General features: G+C 36.7%; 1 protein-coding gene across 2 annotated transcripts in view; it reads left to right on the top strand.

The window, feature by feature from the left end:
* The window catches only part of PLEKHH2 (pleckstrin homology, MyTH4 and FERM domain containing H2), a 68,982-nt gene extending 54,494 nt beyond the window's left edge, over positions 1–14,488 (top strand). Inside the window, exons 24-30 of one of the 2 annotated variants that reach the window (XM_037528149.2) lie at positions 1,112–1,209; positions 5,313–5,454; positions 7,565–7,710; positions 9,542–9,671; positions 10,502–10,588; positions 11,413–11,550; positions 12,479–14,488. In XM_037528149.2, coding sequence (XP_037384046.1) covers positions 1,112–1,209; positions 5,313–5,454; positions 7,565–7,710; positions 9,542–9,671; positions 10,502–10,588; positions 11,413–11,550; positions 12,479–12,664 — 927 coding nt within the window. In that variant the 3' untranslated portion in view covers positions 12,665–14,488. Of the gene's footprint in view, positions 1–1,111; positions 1,210–5,312; positions 5,455–7,564; positions 7,711–9,541; positions 9,672–10,501; positions 10,589–11,412; positions 11,551–12,478 lie in introns of those variants that run through there. The other variant, XM_037528150.1, reaches the window with a different exon arrangement.
* The last annotated feature ends 2,171 nt before the right edge of the window (positions 14,489–16,659 follow it).

Genomic DNA, 16,659 nt, shown 5'->3' with positions numbered 1-16,659 from the left:
TATTTATTTTGCAAGTGAGAAAACAGAGGGCCAAAGTGGAAATTGATTTACCCCAAGTAGCTAGAACTGAGCCTGGATCCTTTTCTCACTTGATGGGATCTTTGATTGCTCTTGGAAATCAATACCTTATGACAGGATGCAAGTATTTCTGTGATTTGGAGATTTAAGAATTGGGAAAGAGGAGGGGAAGGACGAGATTCATAAGTTAGAGCTCCCACATGAAACACATAATACTTTCCTCTGACTTCCAAAGTCAAGCTCCACCTGCAGAACAACTTGTGGGTGCTCCATGGGCTCCACAGAATAGCAGTCAAGTTCATACTTAACTTCATTAGGGGTGGTGGAAGTAATGCTACTTCCTCCCCCTCCACCAGCACCCACCTATTCTTCAGCTGCAGACAGAGAAATCTAGACAAATGACTATCTTTTTCTCTGCTGCTCCAGGAATATCTTGTTCAGTTCAACAATTCCAAATGTGAATTTTTGAGACAGACATTCCTAGAGCACTGTTGTTAATGATTAGTCAAAAGATAAGCTAGTGTTTTTGGTTGACTTGAACTGAGTAAATATTAGGGGCTTTGGTGAATAACTGCTTATCACATACCTTTGAAAACTTTTATTTATTATTCTATAAATGACCAATTTAAAAAAAAAAACAAACATTTATTTGGTTCCTAAAGGATTTTTGTTCTTTCCCAATCAAAGAATCCTAAGATTCTATTTCATATTTCTTTGGTATATATTCAGTTATTATAATCTTTATAAACTCTGCAGGTAGGAAAAAAGGTTGCTTCTTCAGTGACTAACTCAAGAAAAAATTCCTGGAATCTTCTTGTTTCCCGTTTCATGCAATTCATTAAGATTTCTTTTTAAATCAAAAAAATTCATGGCCACAGTCCAAAGTTAATGTGTGTCCAAAGGATAAGTAGACCAAAGAGCAATTTATAATTAAAATCCTTAACACAGAGTTGTGCAGGGGCTTAAAATAAAAAACAGCAGTCCATTTGGTTTGATCACATTAATTGAAATTTTTCAATCCACACACATGCTTGTCTTCAAAAAAATGCTGACTTGTAAAATATTATAAATCTGCTTTCCATTTTCCTTCTAGATTTGTGATATTATTTCTAAGTGGGAACAGGCTTCCAAAGAACAGCAGCCTGGGAAATGGGAAGGTACGAGAACTGTTCGTCTAACTTATAAAAACAGGTGTGTAATGCAGTAATTCTCACAGTCTGAGCCCTGGACCAGCAGCCTCCATACCACTAGGAAACATGTTAGAAATGCAAACCTCAGACCTACCGAGCCCATCAGAGGATGGTCAGACAGTCGTGCTCACATCTTGCTCCCAGATTTCCGTAGGATACTTTGAAAATTATATTTATGCTCGTTTTTCTATTAACAGTAGTTCTACTTGTGTAGGAAGAAGTTGTCACATAAAAGTTTCATTCCAGTTATAATCTCTTAATGTCATAAATAACTATACTTTATATACAGTTTGTATATATACATTGTCCAACTATGGACAGAAATTAGGAATAAACAATAGGAAGACATAGCTACTTAGATGCCACTCCTTTAGGGCTGCTTTCCGGGCAATACAAGGATGAATTCTTCACTTTCAAAACTCTCTTTCCCACCATTATTACATTTTTTCATAAAGACTGTAAATGAACGACAGAGCCATAGTAAGAAGATTTATGTTTACCCAGTTCTTTTCTTTTAGGAGTGATGTATTCATGCTCACTCTTTCTTCCTTGCTTCAACTATAAACTGGGCACTTAGCTAGATGCTCTGAATAAAGTGGTAATAAACACAGACACAAACACAGCCCTTGATTTTTGGAATTGACAAACTAGTGAGGAAGACTTGGACCTTCTGGATAGTTTGTTTAGTTCTTTGATGGCTGGAGTAGTAGTTCTCAAAGTCTGAGCCCTGGACCAGCACAGCCTCCATACCACTAGGAAACCTCTTAGAAATGCAAATCATTAGGCCCCACTTCAGACGCACAGAGTCAGAATCTCTGGGGGTGAGGCACAGAAGACTGTCTCTTAACAGTTCTCAGGTGATTCTTGAGCAGGCTACATTTGAGGACCACTGACCTAGAGATTCTCGTTTCTGCTTTTACCTCAGTCTTACCTGTGAGGAGGAGCTGAGTCCTTGACCTGACCTGTCGTACATCTTTATGTTGAAGAATTTGAGACATTTACATTGGCTTTGTTGGAATTATATAGAATTACATGTCTAAGAATATTCCTAATAATGTGCGCCTAATGAATGATTGATATATATTCATTCTGACTACCAGGGCTCTGGTTAAAACCAAATTAAAGTTGGATGAAATCAAGAAAGGTGATGTGAAAGCACAGATAAGAATAATGCTACAAGTCTAGTAAATGCCCGTGAAAGGAGAGGAGTGTGCATAACTCATAATAAAGATTGCCTTGTTTTTAAAAAAAAAAATCCTCCTTGATAAAATCTTTGACATAAGAGGGAAAAAGTAACCAAAAAGTTTAATTTTTAACACAAGTCTAAAATGGCTGGATAGCCATAGCTATGAGAAAGTACTATGTTTCCAAATATGGTCGTGCTTTGCATCTATGCACAAAAAGTTTAGACAATGAGCCCTAATTTCGAAACAAAATCACACAACCAGGAATTTGATTTTTCATCTGTCAAGCAGACTGTCATAAGCAAAACTAAAATACCAGCTCTCTTTATCATGGAACTTTTATTTATATCTAGTAACTAACGGAATTTTAGTTAGGAGTTAAAGATGTAATTATTAAGTTTTGAACTTGTTCTCATGGGCAACCTTTGGAAAGTAACATTTAAGTTCCACTCATATTTAAGCTGCTTATTTAATTTCTTCCTGTATATTTGAAACTGCAAAAGTTAAGGCATGTTTTAACAAAAGAAAGCTGGCAAGGATCCTTGAAGAGAACAGCTCTTCTTCCTACCCTTTTTGAAAGAAAAGATTCTGTGCAATTGTCATTATTTTCTGGAGCATATTTTAACATTGCCATCTCTGTCTCCTTGAGCATCTATATTCTTTGGCTTCTCGGCCCAAAAGCATACTGAAAGGTCATCTTATTTATTCCATAGCTTCTAGCTATGTTCGCACTAAAACAAAATGCAGAATGAAGAGACTCTTGTGATCCTCTAGAGAATTCTAATAATAGTAATAGCGGTAACAATAACTAACCAATATCTGCTAAGCATTACTCACACTCACAGCATTACTACACACCAGCCAGTCCTGTGCTGAGCTCATATAATCCTAAAGCACCACTAGGAGGTAGTGTTATTATTGTATCCATCTCATAGATGAGGAGATTGAAGCTTTAGAGGGATAAGTCACTTTCCAAGACAATGGAAGGGGATTCTTCAGAGTTTTCGGGGCAAATTCCTGTATTTAACAATTCTCACTATCATCCATTTATCATTTATTCAGTAAACATCTCCTCGGTTTCTGCCAGTGTCAATCCTTGGAGTAGAGACTCAAAGGTGAAGAATTTCCCTACCTTTTCAGTAGAGAATCACAGTTGCAGTTTTTAGCAGTGTTTCAGCAGACCTTGGTGGTCTTTCTAGCCCAGTCGCTGCCTGTTGTGACAGAAGCTATTTTCTTGGCTTCACTACTCCTTAGGATGAGAGGCAGTTGGAAGCTGGTTACCGCGTGGGAGGTTCAGATCATGTTTCCCTGGCCTTTCCTATTCAGGATCCATAGGTTTGACTTTCTGACTTCTTGGTCATTTTTATGACTCCTTACTTCCTCTCCACATTCGCTTCAACTTTCTTTGTAGTTTTTGGAACCCAAACTGTTTCATTAGGGGCTGAGCCAAAGATTCCTGCATAATATATTCCTGTCTATGTGTCTGTCTTTTGTGCTCATAGTGATTCATTTTCCCTTCCTAGAAATGACAAAAAAATGCACTCTAGCTTTTCTTGCTGTATCCCCAATTCAACTTTTATTAAGAATCTTTTAGTGGTAACACTTCACTAGCCCTTAGTGGATTATAGTGTTGATAAATGAGATGTAAATCTTAACTTCAAGTGGAGAAAATAAGCTATGTACACAAAATGTTAGCATGCCAAAAGGGAGGGCTTCCATCTTCAACTTTATTCTCTTTGTTTTATATCACTTTGCTCATTTCATTTTGAATGTAGTCTGTTTCTATTGCCCAGCCATATTCTTCTACCAGTTAACAATTGGTCATCAGGCAGTCACAGAAGAAATGGGGCTTAGGATTTATTTTTCAGGAAACCACTCTGAGTGACTGACCAGACGAATGAATCTTAAGCTGAGGTGGGCAGAGGAGAAGCTTAGTGGGGTCGTGGGGAGGAGAAGCTTTACAGAGCACACCTACCAACTCCCCCAAGATCCTGACCTGCTGCCCTCATATATCTGCTGTTTAAGATAATTAGTGGAGAGATACTGTAATTGATGGCACTGTGCCCTCCCCTTCAAGTGTATAGGTAAAAAAGGCTGAAAATCCAGTTATTCTACCCAATTGGATCCAACAACTGCATCTAACAAAAAAGCTAGATCTAAATTCTTTACCTGCCATTGTGTTGCCATGAAGGTATTTAGGTATGTCAAGGGGTGTCTTCCTCACCCACTGCCACAGCATTTACAGCATTCACAGCACCCTATCCTGAGCTGCAGCCTGAAGGTAGAGCTTCAGAATTCTCACTTAAAGAGAAACAGCAAGTTGAATAAAGAGGGTTGCTGATTTGAAGGAGACCTCGTAGACAAACGAAAACCTTGTCATATTTCAAAAGTTAATAATAATAGCACATATATTAGTTTGGAGCTTATAAAGCTGCTTATCAAAATGTGGCACAGAAGATCCAAGACATTTATTTTTATTTATTTTTAATTTTTTTAAATGTTGTAATGTTGGCTTATAGCACTGTGTGATTTAAGGGTGTAGAGTTACACCTCTTGCAAAACATGAATGTTTCGAAAATTAGGTTTGTACAGCCCATTGAAATGAAGAGTTACATCGGTGTCGCTGTGAGGGGAGGGCATTTTTCATTTCCTTCAGTGTCTTAGGTGCTTCCTCAGTAACACTTAAGAATTTGGTATTTCAGGGCATAAAAAATAGCATAGAAGAATTTCCAGCCTTGACATCACAGTTTTTCCTCAGTTTGGTAAAAATACTATATAGATCAGAAAACAGAGGTCACTAACATAATGATCTAATTTTGTATCACTTAGAGAATTGTGCTAGAACAACCCATATTAGCAACCTTTACCATCTTCCTTTGTAAGAATGTCATTTCTTGAAAAATTTCCTCTTTTTTTACAGACTATATTTCTCAGTGCAAGCTCGTGGAGAGACTGATAGAGAAAAGTTGCTGTTAATGTATCAGACAAATGATCAAATCATTAATGGACTTTTTCCTCTGAACAAGGACCTGGCATTAGAAATGGCAGCACTTTTAGCTCAGGTATTTTCTATGCTTTGTAAAGTAATATTTTGAAAAATTTGTAAAATAATATTTTATAAAAATAAGATAGTAATTTCTAAGCTGAATTGAATGTAGTGAAACAATATACCTTTGGTAATTCCTTCAATTCATTTTGCTGTGATTAACACCTTAAAAATTGCAGGCATTATAATTACAGTTTGACTCCAAATGCTGACAGTTGCAATGATGTAGAATGAAGTGTGCCATAAAAGGAACCTAATTTCTTAATTATCATGAAAGTATACCACTAGGCTCTGCATTTAATGATGAAACTTGAGTGTGGGGTTAAGAATGCCCTGCTGAAATCATTCAGTAGTCTAGTAGGAATCAGTTTTTAAAAGCTAGCTAGCTTTCTTTAACTTGCCTATTTTATCAATTAGGATTGAGTTCAGACTTCTGTACACACACACACACAGCCAATTAATAAGGACTTAAAATAGACGTGTACTTGGCTCTCACAGAGAGAGAGACATGCTGGTACCTGTACAAAAATCTTAAGGACCGTGGGCTTCATCCTGCTGTCCCTAGCATGTCATCCTCATGGTCCCCAAGATCTGCCAGAGCTCCAGCCCCATGCAAATCTCTGTCAAAGCTGACTCATGGGGCCTCCCCGGTGGTGCAAGGGGTTAAGACGCAACCTATGAAGCAATCCACAGCCACTGCAGCACGAGTTCAATTCCCAGCCAGGGAGCAACCCACATGGCACAGTAGACCTCTCCTGACTCGCCCACTGCTCCCCTCAGCAGTGTATTTCAGTCAGTCTGCCTGTTCTGTGTCCCACTCTGTCTCTGGTGAATCCTCTCACCCCCACACCTCTAGCCTGTACTCAGTTCTCGTATGCATAAATAAATAAATCTTTTAAAAAAATAAAAGCTGACTCATGTGGCTTTGCCAGCCCACAGGGGGATTGGCGAATATAGCTTAGCTGGGCAGCATAATCTCAGCTAAATTCAAGGATTTTTTTACTTAGAAAGGAGAAAATTGTCCCAAGGTGTAACACAGGGTCTCTATGCGGTGAGTCTTTGTGCAGGTTAACTAAGGGAAAAATATTCAGGTAACCGTATGACATGCAATCTGGACAAAGGCTTAGATTTCCAGGGTTTTCAGGCTTCTCTCTCTGTCACCACCAGGGCATCCTATTCATTCTCTTCCATTTTATTGACCATCTATGCCCATGATAGCCATATCTTTTCTCTGCAGTTTATACCTTTTCTTGAACCCTCTTTGGTGCCCTGTACAAGGCACACAGCATGGTTTATACCAAGTATTTGTTTATATTTCCCTCTCCCCTACTAGATAGTAAACCCTTTGAGGTCAGGAACTATGCTCAATGCTTTTTTCTTTCTGACATCACTTAGCACTGCCTGCCATGCAGGATTTAGTACTAGTTTAGATGAATGAATGGGTGGGTGAGTGAATAGAGAGGAAAAGGGTGGGTAGTTAGGTGAATGGGTAGGTAGAAGATGTAACCCTTAATAAGGAATACCAAATAAGGGTTGAACATACTTCATTGGGGAGAAAGGGGAACTGGAGGATGGGGGTTCTGTTCCCAGAAATACCAGAATCATTCAATGAGGGGATAAAATGCCCAAACGTTTATGATGAAAACCTAAGAAGAAAATAAATACTGGTCTTGTTCCATTATACTTAGTAGAGACCCTTAGAAAATTTAAGTAATACCTTTTTTTTTTGAGATTTCTCATAGCTTCATGACTTTGTTTCTTTTATTTTTAATTTATACTTCATGTTATTATCAATTAAAATGGTGCCTTAAAAATGAAAAATTATCCTGTGCTATTGAAGTGGTCTTTAGCAAATACTACTAGATGGTGGTATTAGTCTAGAGTAGTTAATGTAGAAATGAACTGACATGTTTAAATTACATATTTTTTTCAAAATTAGAATTTCACTGGAATTTAGATTTTAACAATAGCACTTACATATGAGTATCAAGTCCCTAATCACACAATCATGACAAATAGATTTATACATTATATGTTATAATATATAAGAAACAATAAAACTGATATTTCTTTTTAAAAATTCTTTTCAGTAACCTGTGTTTTCTCTGTTTTGGATTCCCCATTAGGTGGAGATTGGAGATTTTGAAAGACCTTTTTCAACTCCAGCAGGGCATGTTACTAATCAGTGCAAAGCAAATCAAACTCTAAAACAAGTCATAGAGAAATTTTACCCTAAAAGATACAGAGATGACTCTTCTGAAGAACAGTTAAGGTAAGGAACCATTTGTAATTCTTTTTTTTTTTTTAAAGATTTATTTTTATTTATTTATACAAGCACTGGGTACAGTCAGAAGTGCAGGAGGGTGAGAGAATTCACCAGAGCCAGAGCGTGGAGCAGAGCAGGCAGAAGGACCGAGGTACACTGCTGAGGGGAGCGGGCGGCAGGAGAGGTCTGCGCACCATGTGGGACCCTCACACGGTGGCCGGGAGCAGCCGGGGATCGAACTGGCGCTGCAGAGGCTGGCGGGCAGCTTCGCAACCCAGCGCTCAACCGCTGCGCCACCGGGGAGGCCCTTGTAATTCTTTAAAGGGTATAGAGTCACACTAGTTTTTCCTTGACATTTTTCTGTTCAACTCATAAAGATGAAAAAATTACACATGACAATTTTTCAAGATTTTTTAATGCTGTTGAATCCCAGGTTATATGTCTTTTTATTTTAAATGTGCCTAGAGACCTTAGAATCTATAGTAAAATTTTTTTTAAAGATTTATTTATTTATTTATACAAGCACTGGGTGCAGTCAGAAGTGCAGGAGGGTGAGAAGATTCACCAGAGCTAGAGAGGAGAGCAGAACAGGCAGACGGACGAGATACACTGCTAGGGGAGCAGCAGGCGGCAGGAGAGGTCTGGCGCCATGTGGGACCCTCCCCCAGGCGGCCGGGGATCAAACCGGCACTGCAGAGGCCGCGGGCAGCTTCGCAACCCAGCGCTCAACCACTGCGCCACCGGGGAAGGCCCTATATTAAAATTTTTTATCTTAATTGAGAATATCTATTTTCCATCTTACCCATTCTTGTGCAAATTAATTCCACTAATAAAATTTCAAATATTTATGTAATAATATATTAAATATTATGAAGTGTTCACCAAAAATTTTTATCTTTTTTAAGTATTCCATTATAAATAAATTGAAATAAAGCAAACTATCTTCTTACCCAAGATTGTAAAGTATAACATTTTTAATTAAACTCAGCTAATTTGGTTAGTTTTTATTGATTTTGATTTTAAAGAATATGTAAAGAAAAGTTATAAATATAAAAATGGAGGCAAATCTAATGAGATCACCAGTTTTTCCCACATAGAAACATTGCAGATCAGTTTTTGGTTATGTAGAATCAATAGTTGCCTTTGTGATTTTTTTAAGTTTCCCCCACATTCAACATTTCTCCAAGAGAGGAGGGGTAGTACCTAAAATTCCACTATTAGACATTCATTCTTTGGTCTCATACTTTTCCTTAAAAATGAAAGTTATTCCCATTGAGGTAACCTTTTAAACTCATCTATAAGATTTTATGTTAGCTTATCAGATTTTAAAAATTTATCTAGGGGGCCTCCCTGGCGGTGCAGCTGGTTGAGCGCCGAGTTATGGAGCTGTCCGCAGCCTCTGCAGCACCGGTTCGATTCCCAGCCGCCCAGGGAGATTCCCACATAGCACAGCAGACCTCTCCTGTCGCGCCCGCTGCTCCCCTCAGCAGTGTATTTCGGTCCATCTGCCTGTTCTGCTCCCTGTTCTATCTCGGATGAATTCTTTCGCCCTCCCGCGCCTCTGGCCTGTACCCCAGTGCTTGTATAAATAAATAAAATCTTTAAAAAAAAATTATCTGAAGGTATGGGGGGGAACCTAGGTCATGCTGAGAGCACCAATCGTGTTAGTTGTTGAAAGGAATGATACAACAAGGACAAGAGGCTGCATGTTGGCGATGCCTGTTCCCCAGTTGTGCCAGAGTTGGCTCAAGGAGAGCTTCATTTTGGGAAGATGATAAACTGTGTATGTTCTTGCTTTTGTGTTTTGTTTTCTTGTTTCACTCTTTTCTCTTTCTAGGCAGCTTTGCCAGCGCCTGTCAACCAGATGGATGGCCCTTCGGGGACACAGCGCTGCTGACTGTGTGCGCATTTACTTGACAGTAGCCAGGAAGTGGCCTTTCTTTGGTGCCAAGTTGTTTCTTGCAAAAGTAAGAGAAAATGGGACAGCTTGGTAACCTAGGATTTTTTTATACATGAGATTCTGATAAGTCGTACTATATACAAATAATATAAGATTCATCCCAACTTCTTATCTATAGTCTTGACATTCTTTGATAAGATTTAAGAGAAGTAGTTAGTTTTTTCTTAAAAGAGCAGTTTTGGTAACTGAACAAAGCAATCATTGTGGAATGCGAAACACTGACGGATTGTAGTTGGGTTTTAGTGGTGAGGGATTGTTTTTATTTATATAATTCCATTGCTTTTTGCAATAAAGAATTTAGTGAATATTTTAGTGTTTCTCATTATTGTGAATCACAGAGTTTCATATTTTCTTTTTATTCTATTTTTATTATGCTTTGAATGCCAGATTTCATGTTTTCATCAAAAACGTACAATTATAATTATCCCTTACATTGTAAAAGCTCTGTACACCCTAAAAAGCACATCAGTATGCTTTGTTTCATTAGGATTTTGGTCATCATAGAAACCTGATTGGCTTTGTTTAGTAGCCTCTTGAAATAGAAGAATAATAAGATATATACTTTATTGATTCTATGTTAAAGATGAGGAAATTGAGCCCAGGAGAGATCAAGTAACTTGTCCAAATGTACTACATTAATAAATGGCAAGGTTGGGTCTTTATACGTGGGTCTCCTAATACCAGATTTACTTCTCTTTCCCTTTACACACTGTCTCCTCTCCAGGACAGATTTTCAATAAGCTGCTGCTGCAAATGTTTCATGGCATTTAGGCTGAAAAATATTTCAATAATTTTACTTAATGTTTGTTATATAGTATGTTTTTCACCTCTTCCTAGCCTGTCACTCCAACATCATTTGGAAGTACTTTCATGTGGCTGGCTATACATGAGGATGGTTTAAGCATCTTAGAATACAACTCCATGGTAAGACTAAATCCTAAATTTTTGCATTGAATCAACTATTTCTATTGCTCAGTCACCCATAAACAGAAGGTAATATATCTTACTTTCATACACAGAAAACATTCTTCCTGATACTATGTAATGAAAGTCATTTTACAAATACAACTCTGATTACAATTTAATAATTTAAAATAATGTTATACAAATATATTGTTATGGGAGGCATTTGTAATATGTTAAATTCTAAAAAGAAGCAGAGAACTAAACTATGTATGATGGTTTTGTATTTACATATGTATCAAAATCTATATATCAGGGTGAACCATATGGATTTGCTAATAACTAAGAATGTTACCTAAAAAATTATCAGTTTCCTGTGATTTAACCTATGATTCAGTTTCCTGTGATTATATGTCTATTATATGTATTTTATATACATATATAAATGTATATAAAATGTATATAAAAGCTATATATATATATATAGAGAGAGAGATGTCTTAAAAGACATATACAAAATATTGATGGTGGTCTTCCACGGGGTGGTGGAATATAGGTACTTATTTCATAAGACCATTTTCTGGCTTATTTCTACTTTTGCTGCAGTGAGTTATTTGTTTCAGAATCAAAATGTATTTTAATTATAAGGTAAATTAGTACATTACTGTTTATTTTGGATTATAGAATACAAAAAATTACTTTTTTGTTAGCCTTTAATGGATAGTGTTATCATTTCTGTATTATATAATAATACTATATGATTGGCATATATAATATTAACCATTTATTATCATTCTTTGAAAGTAAAGAATATACAACAAATTTACTTTTCCTTCTCTTTGAAGAGGTTAATAGTCAGCTATGTGTACAAGAATCTAATGACCTTTGGCGGTTATCAAGATGATTTTATGATAGTCATTAACAATACACATTCAAAAGACAAACCAACAGAGAAATTACTGTTTGCCATGGCAAAACCAAAGGTGAGTAAAAGACTGTCCGTTTTTTTACACTATTTATTTTTCTTTTTCATTTTGTAACATTTATTGTATAAAGATCCATTTGGGAAAACAGACTTTACTTTTACTGTTAATCAAACAAATTCTGCCTTAAATCATCTTTCTAAACTTTGGTTTCTTTATCTTAAAAATGCTATGATGCTGCCTAGTTTTTCTGGCTTAGGAACTAAATGAAGGGATTATAAAATACTTAGCCCAGTGCCAGGTATGTAGAAAGTTCAAAGTAAGTGATTTTGTTAGTAGCTACTTTATTGCATTTTCTTACTTGATGAACTCACTTTTCAGAAGTCTTTATATAAATACTAAGGCTTTGTAATTAAAATGTACTTGTCTCCTTAGTATTGTTAACAAACTATGTAGGTTTAATGTCTCTAAGCAAAAGAAGTAAATTAAAGGGCTACACACAAAAATGCAATTCCAATTTTAGTAGAGAATATGAGAAATTGATCTTCTTAAAACTAACTCTTAAAATTATCAACTAAAGGAAACCACTTTTTTCGAGTCTGAAACCTTTTTTAAAGTGGGAGATTATTTCTTAATCTATATTTAAATCAAGGCAGATAAATTCAAAAGATCCTGTCACACTAGCACTTTCGTCTAATAAAGACTTGCTGTGATACACTAAATTTCTTAATTCATATATTCACAACTGTGACTTGAACATAACTGATAGAGCTATACTAGTGACTGTTACTCTTTCTAATATTGCCACTAGATTTGATTTTTTTTTTAAGATTCACTCTGTGCTGGTTTAAGTGAAGGGAAAAGAGGTCAGCGCCTCGAAGGTGCTGAACACCAAACATTGATCAGGGAAGAAGGTCAACCCTTTCCACTCTTTTGAAAGTGATGAGAACTTCTCAGGAGCGTAACAGTTCTGTTTTTCTTGTTTCAGATTCTTGAAATCACTCTTTTGATCGCCAGTTACATAAATAACTTCCATCAGCAAAAGGCAGCATTTCATCACCTCTCTGCTCCAGCACTGCTCTCAGCCCAGACGCGGGGACCCCAAGCAAGGGCAATGGGAAGCCAACCCCTTCTGTCAGGCAACAGACCCACCAAAGGCCCCACTTTACTCTGAAGATTCTGGAGCCTGAGCATTCACTCCTTGTCCTATGCATTAGCTGTATCAGCTCCAAATAAGTTCACTTACATCCTGGCAGCTTGACACCCACACACTAGTATTCCAGACTTTAAAAAGAGTGGGGGTTACTCCCTTTTGATTCTTAAATATTCAAAACATAAACACAAAATATGCCCACATGCCGATTTTCTCTCAGATTAAATGGGTTAGAAGTCACCATTTTTTCCATTTCTTTTCTTCCTTGCCATCAGACACATCGTGGCTTTTTTTTAAACTTGGCAATCTTTAGAAAGAGAGATTCCAAACTCATTTGGCAACCCAGCTGATTTTATTTGGAAATGCTCACTGCCAAAAAATTAAGTACTGTAATTAAATGTGCTTTTAATCAATGATAAGGTGTTTGGGAAGGAATAGAGTACACACAGTATGAAACAGCTGCAGGGTAATGTTAAGGGGCGAATTTTTAGAGCAAGTGCAATAAATCTTCTGGCCCTGTGAATCACTGAGTGAGAAAACAGGAGTTAGGGAAACAGACCCTCCTATGTAGTACTAAAATGTATACCCTCTTCAGATCACTGAAGTGTACAATTTAAAATGAAACAGTGATTCCTGACATTCCTTGGCTGTCAACATAGCCTGAGTTTACTGGAACATTACCCACATTTCATTGCATTTGGTGCTGGGTCATCTTGACTTTGCCTTGGTAGGTAATAGTATCCTTGAAAACAAAATTTTTTAAAGTTTTGCCTCGACAGTCCTTTTTAAATATACCTTGAAAATAAATTCCCAGTAATGTTTTTAAAAGAGAAGAGAAAGTACTTTTTCTGTAAAAGGAGGTAAAATTTTAGTCAAAAAAGGTCTAAAAAAGTATTGCTTCACTGGGTTGATAAATAGTAGATTCCAGTATGTGTCAACACAAAATAATTAATATTCGTGATAAAAATGAAACTGTGATAAGACATGAAAATTATATTATAAAAATGTTTAATTACAATAGTAATCATGAGTATACCTTATTTATGTGTGGAATATTTGTATTTATTTTTTGGATATATATTTATCACTTTGTATATGGTATTTTTTAACCAATTTGGAAAAACATTAGCTGCTGAGTTAATATGTCAGCCAAGCCTTCATGTTTTCTTCTTTGCTGCTTTCTCCTATGAAAATGTACTGTTCTCACACGAAGCCTTTTTAAAATGTTCTATCCCTTCTCCTTAAAATGAGCAGAGTCTGGAAACAGATTGCTCAAATAAGATTTTGCTTTATTGATGGTGACAAAAAGAAGGTCAAAACCCCATCAATCTCCATTTACAATGTCCCCTAAATCTTTGAGCCACAAGCACTCACTAAGAAAATTCACTTTTCAGTATATACCGGTTACCAGTTGGGGATGACTTTTTAAAGCCTTTTGGTTCAGATACAGTAAGAGTTTCTAAGTTCCCAGAAAACCATTTAATAATCATTAGTTGCTGAGCCAGAGACTTGGCAAAACTGTTACATATGTGTGAGGACTTTTTTCTCAGGCAATAATTAGTTTACCATCTGGTAAGCTTCCCCCAAATCTTCTAATTTAAGCAAGTAGTGGAGGCTTAGCTTAAACAGTCGTACCTTAGACTTGGCATTTATTTTTGATAGAACAAAGATAAAATATTTTGATGGAAAGAAATCAATTTTCTATAACTGATGATGTGAAAACTATTTTCTGGGAAATTACTTCTATAGCCATTTAAAAAATTCAAAGTATATTATTATGATTGGTTGTAAGAGAATAATGTTACATGTTTAATTGTAATATTTGTCTCCTATCATTTTCTTTCCTTTCAGTCATAATAAATGATTTTCTAAATCTTTTTGAGCATTATCTTTTGAATCATTGTCAAGAAATACCTAATGTTTTCATTGTCAAAGCTGAGCAGTCCTACTAGTGAAAATGATAGTTATTACTTCTCTTTCATTCATTCCCCATCTTAAGTGTTGCTTTGTTTTACCTGTTTAAAAAAAAAAAAGCTGTTTGGGGAAACTGTAATTTTAATACATCTGTGTGCATATTGACACATATATACAATTTGCCAAAACAGCAGCAACACCTTATATTAGTGACTTTATTAAAATCAGAGGACTTCAAAAACATAATAAACAATCAAAAGTAGACTAATGGGACTGCAATAAACAAACACTTGTGCATTTCAAAAGAAACAAGCAACAGTGAAAAGGCCATCTGTAGAATGGGAGCAGTAATTGCAAGTCATATATCTGAGAAAGGGTATCAATATCCATGCTATATAAAGAACTTTTATAATTTTAAAACAACAACAGCAAAAAAAAAAAAAAAAAAACCTATTAAATGATGGGCAAAGCACTTGAATAGATATTTCTTCAAAAAGAGATACAAATTTGGCTAATAAGTCCCAAAAATGATGCTCAGTATCACTAATCATGAGGTAAATGCGAACAAAATCACAGTGAGATATCACCTCCCATCCATCAAAATGACCACTATCAAAAGAAGAGAAAATAGGGCCTCTCTCCCTGGTGGTGCAAGGAGTTAGGATGCAACCTTTGAAGCTATTGCAACTTCTGCAGCACGAGTTCGATCCCCCGGCCCACCAGGGAGCAACCCACATGGCGCAGCAGACCTCTCCTGGCTCGCTCACTGCTCCCCTCAGCAGTGTATTTCAGTGGATCTGCCTGTTCTGTTTCCCCACCCCTGTCTCTGGTGAATCCTCTCACCCTGCATCTCTGGCCTGTGCCCCAGCTCTTGTATGCGTAAATAAATAAATCTTTAAAAAAAAAAAGAGAGAAAATAAAAGTTTCGGAGAGGATGAAGGGAAGTTGGAACCCCTGTGCACTGTTGGTGGGAATGTAAATGGTGCAGCCATGATGGAACACAGTATGAAGTTTCCTGAATTAATTAAAAGTGGAATTATCATTATGATCCAGCAATCCAACTATATTCATTGCAGAGTTATCACAATAGGCAGATGAATGGAATGAGAAGATGTGGTATACATGTACATAGTGGAATATTATGCAGCCTTTAAAAATAATGAAATCCTCTCATACGTGGTTTTAAAAAATAAGAATTTTATTCTTAAGTAAAAGGAGGAGGAAGAAGTGGGAGAACAGGAAGGAGGAGGGGGAGCAGGAATCCTTGTCACCTGCTACAACATTAGTCACATTAGTTAGGAAACATACTATATAATTCTACTCATATAAAATGTCTAAAGTAGCCCAAATCATAGAGAAAGTAGAAAGGTGGTTATCTACCAGAGGCAATAGCTGACAAGTTACTAATTTCTTAAATACTAGGGGCCTATCAAGCCTCATTTGAGAGTTGCCTTTATGAAAGAAAAGCTTACAGAAAATGAGTAATCTGGGCCTCCTGATGGTGCAAGGGGTTAAGACGCAGCCTATGAAGCTCACCACAGCCACTGCAGCACGAGTTCTATCCCCAGCCAGGGAGCTACCCACATGGCTCAGCAGACCTCTCCTCTGACTTGCCCAATGCTCCCCTCAGCAGTGTATTTCAGTCAGTCTACCTGTTCTGTTCCCCACTTTGTCTCTGGTGAATCCTCTCACCTCCCACAACTCTGGCCTGTACCCCAGTTCTTGTATGTATAAACAAATAAATCTTTAAAAAAAAGAAAATTAAAAAAAAGAAAAGAAGTAATCTTAGAAATGCTGAGAAGCTTTCTTATCATATTTTGGATTATATACAGATAAGATTTTTCTCCCCTGATATGTGGTGAACAGTGGTATCTTACATCATTGTTCTACTGGAATTATTTTACATAAGGTTACCATTGATGTCCTAATTGTGAAGTCCAATGGACTCCAAATGGCTCAGTTCTCTAATGGATGATATTTCAAACTCACCATGTCCTTTAAACCTGTTTCTCCCACTCAGTGCCCCCCAAGAATGGGTTAATAGACTCACCAACTCATCAGTCATCCTAGAGAGACACTGACTTTTCTCTTTTCCAAACCAT

Source organism: Talpa occidentalis, unplaced genomic scaffold (genome assembly GCF_014898055.3).
Source record: "Talpa occidentalis isolate TD23 unplaced genomic scaffold, MPIMG_talOcc4v2.1 talOcc4.5, whole genome shotgun sequence".
NCBI classification, from domain to species: Eukaryota; Metazoa; Chordata; class Mammalia; order Eulipotyphla; family Talpidae; genus Talpa; species Talpa occidentalis.
This window is presented reverse-complemented; position numbering and strand designations above follow the sequence as displayed.